The sequence below is a fragment of the Pteropus medius genome, unplaced genomic scaffold (assembly GCF_902729225.1).
Source record: "Pteropus medius unplaced genomic scaffold, Ma_sr-lr_union100, whole genome shotgun sequence".
Classification (NCBI taxonomy): domain Eukaryota; kingdom Metazoa; phylum Chordata; class Mammalia; order Chiroptera; family Pteropodidae; genus Pteropus; species Pteropus medius.
In genome coordinates, this window is record NW_024346667.1 from 20,363,547 (window position 1) to 20,382,224 (window position 18,678).

The window sequence follows — 18,678 nt, forward strand, 5'->3', positions numbered from 1 at the left end:
AAGAAGAAATGGAGCCTATGAATATTAAATGACTTAGTTTTTAACCAAGCCAGTTTTATTCCTGTTTTATAGCCAAGGAAATTGAGGCTAAGCAGGTAAAACATTCAAGATCCTACAGTCAGCAATGCAGTATCAGGACTCAAACCTTGGTATTTTTACACTGGCTTCTGTTTTATTTAATTTAATTTTATTTATTTGTTTAGGCGAGGCAACCCTTGGTTGACCTCACAGATTGCAAGGACCTTGTCAGCTTACAATCCCTGGTCTTCCTAGATGGTCTCCCATCCAAGTACTAACCAGACCCGACCCTGCTTAGCTTCCGAGACCAGACGGGATTGGGCTTGTTCAGGGGAGCATGGCCGTAGACTGGATTTTGTTTTATATCACACTGCCCTATTTGTGAGCAACCAAGTAAATGAGATCAATTTCTTTCAAAGAAGATCATACTGCTATATCCAGCCAGTGGTCACTCAATATTAGAAGGGGACACATTGACTTCCATAGTCCTGACCTGTGCTTTTTGGTTGTAGAGTTTAAAGCAGTACTCTGATAAGGGCGATATGGTGTTTATGAGCTGACATCAAGGTGAACAGTCTTTATTCCATAGTGAACTGTTTACAAAGCAGCTTCCTTTTGTGAAGCAATCCCAAGACAGATATGAAGTTAACACAAAAGCCTGTAATAATAAAATGTATGTCACTCTACCATCTGTTTGTGGGTATACACACAGAAGCACACACAGTTCTTTAAACTGGGCTTCTTGGCATTTGGGACTTATCCTTTAGGTATATGAGAAGTCATTTCTGGGTGATGAAATTCACATTCTAAGTTCTAGCCCTGCAACTCAACTGGGAGAATACTGAAAAGCTGAGACACGGGGCTGGCAAATGTACCATCTTGGCTCTTCATCAAACAAAGCAAAACTTCTGGGCCTATTGTGGGTGGCAGAATCACAAACTGTGACAGGCCTGGGTTACAGATTGAAGGACATTACAGATACATAGTGTTGATTCAGCAGAGATCTGTCCTGGTCAGAAGAGATGGAATTAAATATCTTCCTATAGTTCTAAACTTTTTTCTTCCAGTTTCTACTAGTTGTGAGCCAAACCCTGGAAGCCTTGCTGATGGGCCATTGAGAAGCTAAGACAGAGGTGTCAGTCAGGTCTGAAGGGTGAGGCCTAGGAGAAAATCAGCCTGGGAGATGGACATGTGTCGGAAAGCAAAGTGGAGACAGGCAGGGTTCTGCATGGTGCCTGTCAGGAGGCTATGGACGTGTCCTACTCTCCTAAAGACAGGCTTCCATCTTCATGTAGTGCCACTGGGCACCTGTTAAGAGCCAGACCGAATGTTGGCAGAAGTATGAGGAAACAAACACCAAGACCACACACAGAGTGCCTTCTCCTGAGTCGGGGTGAACTGGTGGACATAGGCCCAGCAGCTACCATTATCTGTGACTCTCAAGTGGAGGCTGGAGCCGGGTCCAAGCCTGAAGGCTAAGGTGACCTGAAACACCTCATGCTGCAGGTCTGGGGTCCGTGTGTTTGCCTTGTTGACAGCTGGCTTGCTCTGCTCCCCAATTAAACTATAAGCTCTTTTAAAGTGTTTCTAAGTGTCTAGTATAGTGCTCAATTCATTCTAAAGAAAGTACAATTTCACTTCTTTCCTTGGATATAGACAGATAGCCAAAGTAAGAAAGGTCTCTCCTCTTTAGCTCCTCAGCAGATTTACTCAAACATCTAACCAGCCATGCTTCTTCTTCTTCTTTTTACCTTCTTCCTTTCAACATATGCTGAGTACCTGAGAGTAAGGAAGATGCTGTGTCTTTATTTGCTGTGGATGTGACAGATGAGGTATCCGATCTTTCCTGCCACCACATGGCCAAGGGTGGCTTGCGTTATCGCTCTTCATCGCCGGCCTGACAGTGTTAATGGTGATATTGTTCAGGCTGTGGTTTATGCGTGTAAGCATGGCACTTATCACGATGCACCGTAAATTTCCTGTTTAATCCTTTCCTTACCCCTCCAGACCATCTCATCTCGTAGTTTAAGATCCCCATTCTTAGGATGTGGGTCTAGGTTTAATGTACAAAAAGGCTTTCTTTCCTCTGTCTTTTAAATTTCTTGTTGCCCAGATATCAAAAAAAAAAAAAAAGTTTTTGCATGCACCAGTTGGAAGTGATTTTGACTGGCTCTGAGAGTACAACCTCTTTCCAGGGTGTGGGCCCACTGCCCACCTGGCTGCCATGGCAGGCACACCTGTCAGTGCTGTGCATGGGCTCTCAGGGTGGTTACGTGATGCATTTCCACTACTCTCATGATTTGTAAAACAACCTGTTCTGTCTTCCAAGTTTTCCTGTTTGTCTACTATCTAATTTAATTGGAGATTATCAAAATAATCTTATTTCTAGATTTAATAGGAACAAACTCTGTTTATATAGGAAACGTTGGTTTTGTTTAATACCCCAATTTTTCTGTTGTTTCATAAACATTATCACATTTATTTGCAGTTCCTCATCATGATTTCACTCCCCTCACCCCACAATTCTATTCAGTCTTCATCAGGGAGCCTCTGTGATAAAAAGGCAAAGTCTAGCTTTGAGTCTTGTTCCAGACCAGATGGAGTCACCAGAAAACTGTCTCATTTTCAATTTTCTCTAGTACAGTTGACCCTTAAACAATGAGGGGGTTAGGGGCACTGACACCTCGCATAGTCAAAAATCTGTATATAACCTTCGAGTGCCCCAAAACTTTAACTACTAATAGCCTACTGTTGAGTGGAAGGAAACTTTACCAATAACATAAACAGGTGATTAACACATATTTTGTATGTTATGTATATTATATACTGTATTATTACAATGAAGTTAAAGAAAAAAATGTTAAGAAATTCATAAGGAAAATATAGTTATTTATTGAAAAAATCCGCATAGAAGTGGGTCTATGCAGTTCAAACCTATGTTGTTCAAGGGTCAACTGTATAAATAGGGGACCATATTCATTTGGATCACCATTTCCCATAAACTTGCAAATAAACATAACAAACCCTAACTAGCGATTTATTCCTAAAAAAGAATTCTAATTGGTATAAGTATTTTAGATCCTCTTTTCTAGGAGCCTTGAGAAGTAAGGTTTAAGGCTATTCCTTTAATTTTACATGTAGATGATAAAGTTTTCCTAGTATTTGAAAAATACATCTATTTATAGACTATAGATGATAAACAATTCAGAAGGAATCTGACTGAAAGGACATAAATGTTAAGTTCTGGAAGGGTCTTTAAATAACACTGTCTTTCTAAAGCAAGGTTCTATGGCCTGGCTCTGATGCCTCTTGAGAAGCCTTTGTTTACCTGGTTTTCTTTATATTGGGTGTGAGGTGAGCGTGGGGAGGTAAAAAGAAAACTGGAAGTGTAAAAAAAGTATTCAGGCTACTTCCAGGAACATCTTTTGCACCTCAGAAGATAACATCTCCACCTAGTGACGTTTTAATGATACTACAGTAACTCCTAAAAAAATATTTGAACTTTTCAGATTAATATGTCTACCATAATTTCCACTAGTTTAACTTTAAACTTGTATTTAATTTAATTACTGGGAATTGAGAAGACACCAACCTGAAAATTAAAATGTGTGAAATCTTTTCTGGGAGAATAAATGAGAAAGCACAAATAATAATACGATAGAACAATCATCATCCTTGTAGTTTTCAAGGTAGAAAAATGACATGTTTAAAAAAAGCTAAGTATATTCTATTAGTCTAGGTTTTTTTCCTCTGCTTTATTTTGAATTAATGCAGCTTATATAAATGATATGATATTCATTGACTGAAGGGCAGAGAGTTTAGAAAAAGAATACTTATTGAGCTTCATGTGTGCATTGGGTATCATCATGCCACTCGTTTCTGGACACATTTTGAGACAGTATGGCACAGCGGTTACACCTGCAAGTTTCAGAGCCAAACTGGAGCTACTGACTTGCTGCATGACCTTGAGCAAACTACTTAAGTTCTCTGTCTCAGTTTCTCCATCTGCAACATGGGGCTACATGCGACTAGTACCTTTGCCAAAGTTACTGTGACAATGAAATGAACTAAGATGTAAAAATCCCTTAGGTTGTTTCTGGCACACAATAAGTACTCGTTATTTGTTAACATTATCATTTAATCCTCATGATCCCCATTTTAAACTGGGGCTCAGAGAAGTTAAGTAATTTGCTCAAGGTGTCACAACCACAAAATGGTAAGGTAGGGATTTAAGCCCATATCTGTCTGACTTCAAAGTCTTTGCTAATTCTTCATTGTTAGAGTATGTTAAAAAAAAAAAAATTCATTAGTGCCTTGAACATATGGAGACAACAAACAGAAATCACGAGTTATTGTGGAAGAAAGCACCTTGAGATTGGGAATTAGGGAGCCTATGTTACTGTGTAACCCAGTAGATTATTCTGGGCATTAAATTCCTCATTTGGTAAAGGAGAAGCTACATGATCTAGGTATGTTCTTTCTAGTTCTAATATTCTGTAAGTAAGTCTATGAGTCTACAGCTGACTCCTAAAGTATCTTTGTCTTTGTCTGCCATTTAATCCTGAGTTCTATCTTTAAAGGAAGCAAAATTCTGGCTATACGTGTAGTATGCCACACAACCATATCCGTGAAAGTTAGTTTTAGACAAGCATAGAACCTGGTTGTTCAGCTTAGGCACTGCCAAATCCCTCCCCAAACTGAATGAAGGTAGAGTCAGGCCTATTATTGGTCTCCTGATTCAGCTCATCTAGGCATTTAAACCGCTACACTTTATATGTCTAGTCCTATTTGCAAATCAGCCTTTTAGCCTTATTCCCCCACCTTGCCCGAGTTTTTATTCCAAAAGATCCACAGTTACTATATATGGCTGTTTTGGGTCAAAGGAGCAATTTAAAACTTGAAAACTCCATCAAACGAGACAAGAACCTTTACAATCATCTGTATTTCCCCCTAAGTAACAGAAATAAGAAAGTTAATATCACAACCTTTGTTTTTAAACACCTTAAAAAAACCCACGCAGAATCTTTTGGTATCACTCCATGCGTAGGTCCCCAACACTCGTTTTCCTCGCCCTAATTGGCTAAAGTATCTGTCACTCCACCACTTTTACTCCCCTTCCAAGAAACTTCTTTGGATTTAAACCATGGTCCCGCCCACCCCCCCTCGCTCCTCCCCAGAGGTCACTGATTGGTCTAAGCGCCACTCCGCGTGGGGCTGCTTAGGCCACCGCGCGCGGCGCCCGCTGGGAGCCGAGTCTAGGCGCGAGGACCGCGCGAGCTCCCCTGGTGTGCTCCCCTCCCCCTGCGGCGACCACCGCTCCGACCGACTGGTCCCCGAAACGGTGGCGGCAGTTTGTAGTCGTTGGTCCCAGGGATTTAGGACTAACATTGGAAGACCCGAAGGGGTGAGGAGGGGATGGGGATTGCGGGGCCGCTGCCAAAGCGCTGGTAATGTCTGGAGACCCTGCCTCCAGGCCGCAAAAAGTCTTGTCCTACTCACTCTCACGCCAAATACGTAGTGAGGACCCACGCCCCGCTGGAGGCGGTGTCTGCGGGCTTCGCCCTCCCGGTGCCCCTGCCCCGTCGAGCAGCGGGATGGCAACTGTCACAGGCACGACTTCCCAGCCCCACGGGGCATCTTTTGCTCGGACAGCTCCAGCTGTCAGCCCTCCCAGCGCGTGGTCCCAGCCGTCTGGCCCCCCAGCGCCCCGTCTCGTCGGGGCCGTTGGCCGCTCCTTCCGCCCCACGGGGCCCTGCCCTCTCTCCCCCTTATTTCCGCTCTTCCCCGCCGCCTTCCGGCCGCTTTCCACCTGCTGCCCTCCATGTTCTTCTCCTAACCCTCCCCTCCGTCGACCACCGCAGGTCAGGCCACCCGCCTCACCTCTCAGCAGGACGGCCGTTGTGGGCACCCACGCGTTCCTTCTAGAGGCTTTGAGACAACGCCCAGGGGGTCCCGATAGCTGGGTGAGATTTGGCAATCACGTCGTGGTTTTCACTGAGTTCTAACTGGGGATGAGCCTGGAACTTTCCTCTGCCTTTGACTCTCTTCCTGTTTCTACCCCTAGTGTTCTCTTGTGTGTTGGGTTTTGAACGTTGGAAGGCTGCGGGTCTGCGGGAAAGATAACTGACCACCTTTCACCCGTGACACGCGGCTGGCAGCCATGGACGGTAAAACAGGCAGCAGTACCATCTTTATTTGCTAACATCAGACAGTTTTAATTACTAATTCGTAAAATATTTTCTTTGGGTTAATGGAGAGAGCACGGAACCAGGCGTCAGAGGACCTCCGATTTAATCCTGGCATGATATTAATTCTGAGATCCTTGAGAAGCCCCTCGATTTATTTGGGCACCGGTTATGTGAATTTAGTTTAGCTAATGTTGAAGTCTCTTTAAGCTCTCTCTTACATTCTTGAAACTATAGTCTTTATATGTGGTCATTTTAATAAGGCTAAAATAATTTAGGGGATATTAGCAGGAGCTTTTTCAGACGGCTTATCTTACAAATTTATCTCATTTTGTGTTCGAGGATGGAGTTAGAACAGGAACCGGGATATAACATATTCGCATGTCGGTAGAATTTTGCTTAAATAATTAGAAGACTGACAGACTTTTCTTTGGAGCCTTTCAAAGTTAAAGCTCCTTATGGGCTCTAATGACAGATTCCTTTCCAGGGTTCGCATTTAAAACATTCTATTTTAAAATTAGTTTCTTTGCAACTATGTGCCATTATAGACATGAAGATGACTATTAGTACCAAATATTAGTGTCGCCTTCGTTTCTGCTTAAGCCACTGCTTTAATTGCTAATTTTCACGTAAGAGGGTGAAGTATTGGACTTGAACATTATTGCCAAAGATTATAGTACATAAAACACTTGAAATATAAACATGTATATAACTGGATATATTATGAGGTAAGAATTTTTCATAAGAATCTGCCTAATTTATGAACTAAAGCTTCGTATTTTCGATGGTGTAATGTTTGTTAGGAAACTTAGACATGTCGGTTTAAGGAAGGTTTGTGAATAGAAATCAAATGATTGATGTAAAATCTGCCCAGATTTTCATATTACTGCCGGGTGTTGTTTCTCATTTTCCTACTTGACCATTTCCAAAGCAAGAAAAAGAGGGAAGAAAATATGATTTCTATGTTCAAATTTTAACATTTCAGATGACAAATTATAGAAGACTTTAAGGAATAGTAGTGTAATATTTTGTCGTATTGTACAAGAATTTTGGTTCTATTGTAGATATTTTTATCCTAAGTTCAAAGAGCATTACACTTTTGTGTTCAAAGCAATATTTAGAAAGTTCTTAGTTATAATTATTTTTTAAATAGTTCAGTTTTTAAATCTTTTTAAATTTAAACCTGCCCTCCACAGTATTACTAGAGGTTGTGAAACATCTAGTACTAAAGCTTTTTATACATTCTGTATTTAACTTATAGGAATAAAAATGTGCTCTTATTCTTTAATAAAATTTAAAAATGGAATTGAACTCATCTTTCTATACCTTTTAATTTGAAATGTTAGACTTATATATCAATATACTTTGACTAATTATTTAAATTTGCTAGCCATGTTGCTATAGTGCAGTCTGTCACTAAAATGCGTTGTCACTAAAAAAATCTCCATTGACCTGGCAACCATGGTCTAAGTGTACCACACTCAATAACAACTGAACTAACAAGTCTGGAATTTAATACCATGTAATTTAAGAAATGCCATAAAGATCTAATGTGCTTTCTATAAAAGCATTTTGATTCCTTAAAAATTATTTTTTTCACTATTACATTCAGTTTTTAAAAATCACAGTAAAACTTGTGTTCATTTTTACAAATTCATAAATTTTTGTAGTCATTCAGAAATGAAGTTTCAATTGAAGTAGTTTGAATGAGTTGACACATTCCTTTAGATAAATGATTAATTTTCATTTATATTTTGCTAAAATTATACCTATCTTTTTTCATAATATAGTTTCTATTTTGGAAGGCAGTACAAATTTGAAATTTCTATTTTTGTTAACTTAAGATGCTTAAAATTAAAGAAGATGTAGTTAGCATTTAAAGCTAAAGCTTGATTCAGATTGCTGCTTGAATATCTCTCCTGTGATTAGCTGTGTTATCTTGGCCTTCTGTCTCACAGCTTTATAGGTTTTCTTTTCTTTCTTCTTTTACTTTTGAACTCATCTGGAAAGGGATCTTTGAAAGTCTGAAGTTTAGGAAAAATTTAGCTGTGAAAGTTGGAGTTCATAGATGGTACAACAGTTTTTAATCTACCCTACCAAGTCTTTTTTGCACCAACCATTTGTGTCATTCTCTTGCTCAGGGCCCTCCTTCCCTTACTCAGATTCCTTGGGTCAGCAGGGTAAGGAAAAAAGTTTGTAGAACACTTTGGAATGTGAATCCACAGCTGCAAATGTCAAAGGACTACTCAAGCCTGAAAGCTTCAGTTGGTATGTCAGCTTTGTCATGAAGTATAGGATTGCTGTGCTTCCTTGGAATTTTGGTAATTCTCAGATTAATTCTGGAATATTTTAGAATGAATATAAAGATACTGTATGCCACTCTAAGATTTGGTTTCTAATTATCTGGTTGAGGTTCTTGAGTTCTGGCTCTTTTAGAAATGTATTTTGATTAAATTAAGTATGGTGTTAAAGTTGATGTTTTTAAACTTTCTTATTTGTGAATTAGATATGTGTATATGTTACCTTTGTTTTCAAGGTTTTAAGGCAAGAACACATTCTTTTCCAAAGAGAGAATGGGATCGGTGACCCTCCAGTGTGTTTTATTCTTCTATGATTTCAAGGTTTTGTAATATGTTGGTTGAGATTTCTTTACATGTACTAAGTCTGGCATATGTTCTGGTCATTCTCTAGTAAGAGTCTTTAATGTGGGGACTGACTTATTTCAACACGAGACCCTAGATAATATCTTTAAAAATACAACATTAGAGACATGAATCAACCCAAAATGTGTATCTGTAAGGTAATTGCAGGGCTGGGTTGGGCAGATGGGAATCTCTGCCCTCATGTGACCCAGAGTTTAAACCATAGCAAGTTTGCAGGTGTTTTGTTTGGTCTGTACAGTTTTTGTTATTGTATTTATAATTGGATTAATTTTTAGGTGTTTTTTTTTTTTTGACTATGCAATACTCTGTTTTCAAAGGACAATGAACGTCTTGTAGAGATATTGCTCTTTAGAATGCAAGCTTAAAACACAGAAGGCACCTAACTGGATGATGATGATGATGATATTAATATTTCCTGGATTGTAAATCCTTTTAAGGCAGGGTCTATGGTTAAACTCTCTGTACTACAGTTTGGAAGGGTTGTTAAAGGCCACGTTGTCCAGCAGTACACCCTTTGCTTGACTCTCTTCTGCATGTCAAGCCCATGTTTGAATACTTCCATTTGGCAGAAAGCTACCTCCTGTGGCAGCCCTTTCCAACCTTGTACAGTTGTCTCTGCTAAGTAGATATATTGAAGCACTCTCTGTCTCAGGCACTATGTCCCAGTGGTTGTAGTTTTTGTCTGTTAGGGACATTGATATTACTGAAAATCAAGTAAAGTGACTTGGATATAGAAAACAGCAGTAAATGTATATAGTATTGAACTCCATTGTGAGAATTTGACTTACATTTTTGAATTGGGACGTGGAACTAAAATATACCCTGGACTAAATTCGAACATGGTTTTTCACCAGATTGCTTTTTAGTTATGCCATTTTTATGCCTGTGAATATCTGAACATATAAATGGAAATGACATTTATGTAGCTGTACAGTTTTAGTATGTAAATGCAGCTCTTTGGCTCTCAAATTTTAAAAATCGAGAGATTTCACATAAAAATCAGAGTTCTGGCTTCTCTTGTAAAATTGGAAAATTTGGCATAACTGGAAAAACTGGATTTCTTTATGGTAACTGTTTGCTAGACTTGAGTAACCACTGCCCTTTTCAGATTGTACATTGACTTTGGTTAAGCACAGGCCATAGAACATCTTACAGTCTTGTACTTGGCCTTTCCACTCATTTAAGGTTTCTTGCTAAGGCCTCGTAGGCATCTGAGTTGGTCATTTTGTGGATACTCAGAGTTAACGTGTCCAAAATGAACTCTGATCTTTACCCTAACATCTGTTCTCTCTCAGCCTTCCTCACCTCTCTGCTTCTCATGGCTCAGGCCAAAACTTTGGTGTTATTTCTGACTTATTCTATTTATCTCATGATCCATATTCAACATGTGAGAAAACCCTCTTGGGTATACCTTCAAATATAGCTCTTATCAGAGACTACTTCTTTTCCCCTCCTCTTGAATATCTCTGGTCCATGCCACCATCATCTCTCACCTGAATTTTAATTTTAGTCTTCTAATTGGTCTCTCTGCTTCCATCTTTGCTCTTATATTGACTTCTCAACACAATAGTTAGATGATCCTTTTAAAATGGAAGACCTTATTACTCCAGTGCTCAGAATCTACAGTGGCTCCTCATTTAACTCAGAATAAAAGCTAAAGTCCTTCATTACCTGACTTTCAAGGTTCGTGTGACGTGGCAGCTTGTTACCTCGCTGACTTCACCTTTTACTATTCCCTGGTTTTACCGTATTGGTCCCCTTGCTGTCCCTTATATGTGCCATGCACACTTTCATTTTTGGGCCTTTTGTCCTCATCTTTCCATTTGTGTGAAATACTCTTCTCCAATAACTGCATGGATAGGTTCCCTAATTCTTTGCTCGAATGTTCCCTTCACAGTGAGGCCTATACTGGTTATTCTATTTAAAATTGCACCCTTTCTTTTCCTGCCAACCTCCTCCCCTCTTGTGCTCTATTCTTGTTCTCTTTCCCCCTACTGTTACCTTTTAACATATATTATTATTTTATTATCATTTGTTTTTCCCATTAGAGTATAAGGTATATAAGGGAGGATTTTTGATCTTTTATTTATTGATGTATCTCAGATATAATAGTTCCTGGCACATAGTTGGTGCTTAATAAACCCTTGGTGAACAAATGAACGAATTTGAGTTTTAAGTCCCTGGTCTGCAGTTTGTATTTTCCTTACTCTTTTATTAATTTATTAGACAATATTATTTTATCAGAAATTAATGTTATTTTATTGTATATTAATTAGATAATACATTTATAGTACTTATGCAAAATGCTGTTTTAAATCGTTTATGCTTAATCCTGACAACAATGCTATGAGATAGAAACTATTATCCACGTTTTACAGACAAATAGACTGAAGCCAAATTTGCCCAAAGTCACAGCTAGTAAGGGGAAGAACCAGGATTCACATTTAAGCAGTCATTTGGTGCCTGAGTTTGCTCTTAATTATGATACCATGCTACTCTTTATTTTTAGGAAATGAGCTTTTTATTATGTGTATTGAAGATCATTTTTCCCTGTTTGTAATTTTCTGTCTTAGTTTTGTGATTTTTTTTTTTTTTTTGCTTTCCAAAAGCTAATATTTATGTAGTAAAAATAATCTAGTAATATTTTCCTTTAAGGTTTTTTGTTTATATATTAGAAGAGCCTTCTGGATTCTAAGAATTAAAGAAAAATAAAATAAATTTGCTCATTTTTATCCCTTAGTTCTGATTTGTAGAAGCTTAAGATAATCAGGTATATATTTTATATCACTTTGATTACATTGTGGAGATTTCATTAGAAAGAGATGAGACTAAAACCTGGAACAGTTAGGAACATAGTACTAATTCAAGTAAGAAATAATTGAGAACAGGCTGTGGGGATGGATTGGAAAAGATTGATTTCAAGAGATAATTAGAAGGTAAAATATGCAGGTCTTTGTGACTGATTAGCTGTGAGTCAAAGGAAGGATTCTGGGTTAACTCCCAGGTTTCTGGTTGTGAAAGTTTAGAGAAGGGAGTGTGTTGTACCATTTATTGGTTGAATGGATAAATTGATGGATATATGGTAAAACTGGAAGGATAGGTTTGGAAGATAAAATGACATTTATTTTGGATATATTGCATTCAGGATGCCTATTGAACATCTCATTCTCAATACTTATATTTGTTATGTAGTTTGATAAATGAATCTTAGCTTCATAAAGAATACCAGGCTTCAGAGATTAAGGAAAGGAGGTAGATGGCAGGTAGAAACTATATGTGTGCATTGTTTTCTTCAGAATTAATTCATTGGATGCAACGTAATAACTTAGAAGGAGCTTTAAAGACTGACTGTAAACAGATCGTGTGTGTGGTATGTATGATACGAATGTGTTTGTAGCTATATTGATTGTCACTGAGCAAAATTCACTTATCTTAAAACTAGGAAAGACTTTAGAGGTCATCTAATTTGAACTATTATCAGCTTATAATTTCTGAATATGCCATTTGCATAAAAGTCAATTTGGAGGTTTCTTTGTTCCTTGAGTTAAAAGTACTAAAAGGTATATTAAAAGCATTTTCTTGATGGTGGGGAGGGGAATGTTTAAGATCAAGCAGACCTGGGTTTGAATTCTGTCTGTGCCACTTTCTGGCTCTGTGATCTTGGATAATTTATCTTTCTTAGCTTCAGTCTTTTTCATATGTAGAAATAATAATTTTGTTTTAGCAAGATTGAGACTCCCTTCTAGTCGTTGTAGAGACTAGAGATAATGTGTAGAAATTCCCTGGCATTTATAATAGGTCTTCTAAGTAAACTGAACCTTTTATGATTGTATTCTCAGCCTATTTTTGTTTAATGTTACAGTTTTGTTCTGAAATAAATTAGTGTAAAAATAAATTGAATATCTGGATTCTAAACTATACTTATTTGCAGGTGTTTAATCATTTGAAAGATTCCAATATTTGCATAAAATTAGTATTTGGGTTCAGGACCAAAAAGGAGTCCTAGAGGTTTTTGTTTTTTATTTTTTAACAACAATTAACTGATTTAATATTCATAAAAAACTATGAGATAGGCAACATGATTATCTGTATTTTACAGATGAGGAAATTGAGGTACAGAGGGGCTATGTAATTTATCCAAAATTATATAGCTAGTAAACGAAAAGAAAGGACTTGAATCTAGGAGTCTGGCACCAGAGCCACTGTGCTATAGAGTAAGAACAAGTGAGTATAACTGCAGTGACAGTTTTACTTACTCTAGTGCAGTGATCCTTTGGTAATGTCCTCTCTACTCACACTTTTTATCTACCTTAGAGATGCTGATACTCTTCCCTAGGTATGTGTCTTCCACATCATACTAAACCCTCCACCTTTGAGAAATGAATGTTTCTCAAAAAAAAAAAAACAACACAAAAAAACCCCACCAAAACCTGCTGCCTGTGCCAACAGTGTGGCTGCATGAACAGTTAAGATTTACGGGTCTCCAGTATTTTTCAAATGAACCTTGATTTAACCTTTTGTAATTTCAGCAAGCCTTTTAAATACATTGCCTCATTTATCCTAACAGCAGCCTTGTGATGAACTATGTTGGTGTTCTCATTGTACAAATGAGAAGACTCGGTGTAAAGAAACGATAACTTGTCCAAGGTTGCACAGCTACGGAGTGGCAGAGCTAAGTCTGAAATTGAGGTGCTGTGGCTGAAAATTTCATGCTGTTTAAAATGCCTTGCTACAGTGATTTGATTTTCATTTATAATTAGAAAATTTCTGTTTAAAGCCCAAATAGCTCTTCTAATGTATTTCCCCCCATACTGTGGATTTTAATTTTTGTATTTGTTTATGGTAATGTCAAATGAGAGAGAGACATAAAACTAAGAAACAAAATAAATCAAAGTATTGATCTTTAGGATCGGTGTAATCTTTTTGACAACTGGAGGATGTGGTAATTTAGTTCACTGAAAAAAATTAAAAACATTTTTATATACAATGGCCAACATAGACCTTAGCTTCTCTTCCCTAGCTTCTTTCCATCCATTGATGTTAGTTTCTTAAGCTGCTGCTAGTAGGAAATCACAGTAGCTCCTGTTTCTGCCTAGAGGACAGGTGGTCGTGATCCCTGCTCTCTCTGGTAGCTTCTAGTAGATAGGAGCTCTGTTTTCTTATTCCAGATGTCTGTTCAATTTCTGATAACTGGTGGAGCTCGTGAGGATTCCTGACAACATGAGTGGTATCAGCATAGGGTACATTTACTGGACAAGTAAAGGCACAGAAAAACCCAGTTGGCCTATACCATAAAATAACTTAAACCTTGGGCTGTATAGATCGACAGTGGTCATATATTCATCAACAGCAGTGTATTTATTTCCTTACTCCTGCTTTCTTTTTTCTAACTCTCTCTCACTTCTGTTTTCCCACTCTTGTTTTTGTTGCTCCTTATGTTGTTCTCTTTTCCACCTTTGCCTCCCTTTTTTGTAGCTTAGGCCTTGTAAAGGTACTGCTTTCTTGATAAGTGACATTAAAAGAAGTTTCCAGCCTCCACTCTAGAGAAGAATTTTGGTGCAGGACTGCAGTGATCACCAAATGTAGCAGCCACAACTATCCTTGATTTCTTGCAACCGAAAGAAATACTTCATAGTTGCCTGGTGCTCCATGTCGTAAACACTGTCTGTATACTTTGTTTTAGGGACTACAACCATGAATGAAGAAAATATAGACGGAACAAATGGATGCAGTAAAGTCCGAACTGGTACTCAGAATGAAGCAGCATTACTTGCTTTGATGGAAAAGACTGGTTACAACATGGTTCAAGAAAATGGACAAAGAAAATTTGGTGGTCCTCCTCCAGGTGTGGGTTTCTTTATGTTAAAAAAAAAAAACCAAACCTGAATCTTTAATGTGGTCATTTCCATTATGTGTGTATCTGCACAAGTATCCCAAACAGTAGCTCTTTTCATTGTAACTGATTTAAGACCTTAACAATCATTTTTACTTGTTAGGGAAAAGAGGTAGGTTTTATAATGTTATGCATGTTTTACCCTTACATTTTTCACCTCTGCTCTTGGTTTAAGAAGCAATTGAGAAAGAGATTGGGTTGGGTTTAGAAAGAAGTCAGGATTGGGTCAATATGGAAAAGGGTACTCTAGCTATTATTAGAGAGGAGGTGGTTTTGGGAGGAATTTGAAAGAGCAGTGAGTAGAGGAATGGTGTCTATACTAGATGCAAATCCGATATAATGTTTTCTTTTTCTACCAGTAGCCAAGGCCACTTCTTTGCTCAAACCCTCCAGTTAACTTTCTGTCAGACTTAAAAATGAAATCTTGGCCTCTAGCTACATGAATGGCCACATTACCTACCACTTTACTCCTCCCTCAAGTACATGTTAGTCACACAGGCCTGCATGCTCTGAGTTGTTCTACCGTATAAAATACTTGCATTTTTTACTTCCTGATATATCCTTAAGACTCATTCCCTCATTTTATTCAGGTCTCTGCTTAAACTTCATGTCCTTAGAGAAGATTTCCCTGACTACCAAAAATATCAACACTTGTGTGGCTTTATTTTTCATCATAGCACTTACCATTCATTGTCTCCTTTCTCTATTGAATATAAGCTTCTTAAGGGACGGGGTTTCTATTTCGTTCTCTACTGTATCCCCCAGTACCTAGAATAGTGCATGACACAAAAAAGGCTCACAGTAAATTTGTGGAAGTAATGAATGAATAGTGAATATAAGGATCTTATTAGAATTTATCTGTATTTATTTTTGTCTTTCAGGTTGGGAAGGTCCACCTCCACCTAGAGGCTGTGAAGTTTTTGTAGGAAAAATACCTCGTGATATGTATGAAGATGAGTTAGTTCCTGTATTTGAAAGAGCTGGAAAGATATATGAATTTCGACTTATGATGGAATTTAGCGGTGAAAATCGAGGTTATGCTTTTGTGATGTACACTACAAAAGAAGAAGCCCAATTAGCCATTAGAATTCTTAATAATTATGAGATTCGACCAGGGAAGTTTATTGGTGTGTGTGTAAGCCTGGATAATTGCAGATTATTTATTGGAGCTATTCCCAAGGAAAAGAAGAAAGAAGAAATTTTGGATGAAATGAAGAAAGTTACAGAAGGAGTTGTAGATGTCATTGTTTATCCAAGTGCAACTGATAAGACTAAAAATCGCGGTTTTGCATTTGTTGAATATGAATCTCATAGAGCTGCTGCTATGGCTCGGAGAAAACTAATTCCAGGTAAGCCTATCCCTTTAAAGGTTATTTTCCCATATCCACCTTATTACAAATATGGAAAAATGATAGAATCTCTTAAATTAGTATTGTGAAACTATATAATGCCCTTAAAGAGAAATAAAGATTGTTTAAGAAAGTAAAATAAATGATTTTAAAAGACTCATTATTATAAATGAATCATTATTTATAATAATTTACTGATTTACTGAATGTATATATTTATATTGAGCTGTTAATTGTTGTTTGATAAAAATCCAAAAGACAATGCGTAATTCTTCTAATAAAGTATATTTGTTCTATTGACTCTTTAAAACTAATTCCACTGTCAGTTCTGGTTAGATTTGCCTTAGTAAACTTTCATGTAGATAGGACACTGTAATGATTAACTAAATATATTGATATGTATTTGAATTTCAGCTTCTTTGGATAAATAGTTTTACTTAACAATATTTGACTTTTGTTTTAATTGTCTTCAGATTAATTAATTTTTTTTACAGGAACATTTCAACTATGGGGCCATACCATTCAGGTAGATTGGGCTGACCCAGAGAAGGAGGTTGATGAGGAAACCATGCAGAGAGTTAAAGTTCTCTATGTAAGAAATTTAATGATCTCAACTACAGAGGAAACAATTAAAGCAGAATTCAATAAATTCAAACCTGGTGCAGTTGAACGGGTAAAGAAACTTAGAGATTATGCGTTTGTTCACTTTTTTAACCGAGAAGATGCAGTGGCTGCTATGTCTGTTATGAATGGAAAATGCATTGATGGAGCAAGTATTGAGGTAACACTGGCAAAACCAGTAAATAAAGAAAACACTTGGAGACAGCATCTTAATGGTCAGATTAGCCCAAATTCTGAAAACTTGATTGTGTTTGCTAACAAAGAAGAGAGCCATCCAAAAACTCTAGGCAAGCCACCAGCTCTTCCAGCTCGTCTCAATGGTCAGCATAGCCCGAGCCCCCCTGAAATCGAAAGATGCACTTATCCATTTTTTCCTGGAACAAAGCTTACTCCAATTAGTATGTATTCTTTAAAATCAAATCATTTCAATTCTGCAGTAATGCATTTGGATTATTACTGCAACAAAAATAATTGGGCACCACCAGAATATTATTTATATTCAACAACAAGTCAAGATGGGAAAGTACTCTTGGTATATAAAATTGTTATTCCTGCTATTGCAAATGGATCCCAGAGTTACTTCATGCCAGACAAACTCTGTACCACGTTAGAAGATGCAAAGGAACTGGCAGCCCAGTTTACATTACTTCATTTGGGTAAGTTAAAAATATTTTAAATAATATTGTAGAATATGAAATATATATTATAAATTCATTTATTTCGAACTCAACATTAGTGGTGAGTATTTAACATAAATTTTAGCTCAGTTTTATGAATTCCTGGTAAATTTTGAGACTTTTCTCCTATAGAATCTTCCTATATTTAGCTTTTTAAACCTTACTTATGAGAACATTTGGTTTTGATTTACTTTAGAGTTCATGATCCTGTTTCATTAATTTATTGTTTTGTAATGACTCATCCTCATTTGAAATAATAATTTCTACATAAGTTATAGGATTTATTACTTAAAGCAATTTATAAGAGGGCCCCTGCATCTTTGGTGAAGTCTACGCAGTAATCTTTGGGGGGGAGCAAGGGTAGGAAGTTGGTAAAATCAGAAGCATTTCAGAGGGGTCGTGTGTAGACACAGCCTTATGATCACCAATCTGGAAATTTGTTACTACTCATGAAAGACAAAAAGCATCATTAAAAGATGTTCGTGGCTATTCTATTCTTTAATTCCATGCTTTAAAAAAAATGTTTCTCTAAAGCATTTGAAGGGTAATTAAGAAAGGTTTTAGATCATGTGCTAACTAAATATTTGGCATTGTGAAGGAAGAGTATAATATCACTCTGGTATTCTCCTACTTCCCGTTTTTTACTTTTTTGTTAGCTACCTCCTCCCTACCAGTCTGTCTCATTTTTAAATGCAGCTGTAGATTTCAGTTAGTGATGACTTTGTGCCCCAAATAATATTTATTAGAAGAATACTGGTTGCTTGAAAATCAACAATAAAAAGGACAAGTCTGCTACTAAGCACTGTAGTTGTTTCTTGATTATAATTGTCAAACTCTTAGCTTAAAACTGATTTACTATATGGTTGCAGAACCATACTACTGAAACATATCTATCTCTTTAAAGTTGATATTCTCACATTTGTTAAGAGAAGGCAGTCAAAAAGGAAAAACATTGTCAAAAGAGAAAATAATTTTTATGTATTTTATAGACTTGCTTACCCATCATAGGCACTCCCATATGATGTTATTTTCAAGAGATTCTGATTTGGAGATCTCTTCATAATTTTAGTACTAAAGGTAGGATTTCCCTCAAAGAAACTTTTCAGTAGTGTCCTCAATTGTTAGTTTTGGAATATTTGGTCATTTTACAGTTATCTAAGTTAATTCTTAGATATGATTTCCATTAATGTACAAAATAGAGACCTTCCATTTCTCTCTTAATAAAGACAATCTAAGTTAAATATAAAATTAGGTGGGTAGCAGATAATTCAA

At 37.1% G+C, this 18,678-nt stretch overlaps 1 protein-coding gene and 1 pseudogene across 2 annotated transcripts in view; one reads left to right on the plus strand and one right to left on the minus strand.

Moving 5' to 3' along the window:
• Positions 1–248: 248 nt before the first annotated feature.
• On the minus strand, positions 249–367 carry LOC120613616 (uncharacterized; annotated as a pseudogene).
• Positions 368–5,244: 4,877 nt separating this feature from the next.
• Positions 5,245–18,678, plus strand: part of RBM46 (RNA binding motif protein 46) — a 33,588-nt gene continuing 20,154 nt past the window's right edge. For both annotated transcript variants that reach the window (XM_039876349.1, XM_039876350.1), the window contains exons 1-4: positions 5,245–5,422; positions 14,550–14,711; positions 15,641–16,108; positions 16,603–17,385. In XM_039876349.1, coding sequence (XP_039732283.1) covers positions 14,561–14,711; positions 15,641–16,108; positions 16,603–17,385 — 1,402 coding nt within the window. In that variant the 5' untranslated portion in view covers positions 5,245–5,422; positions 14,550–14,560. The remainder of the gene's footprint in view (positions 5,423–14,549; positions 14,712–15,640; positions 16,109–16,602; positions 17,386–18,678) is intronic.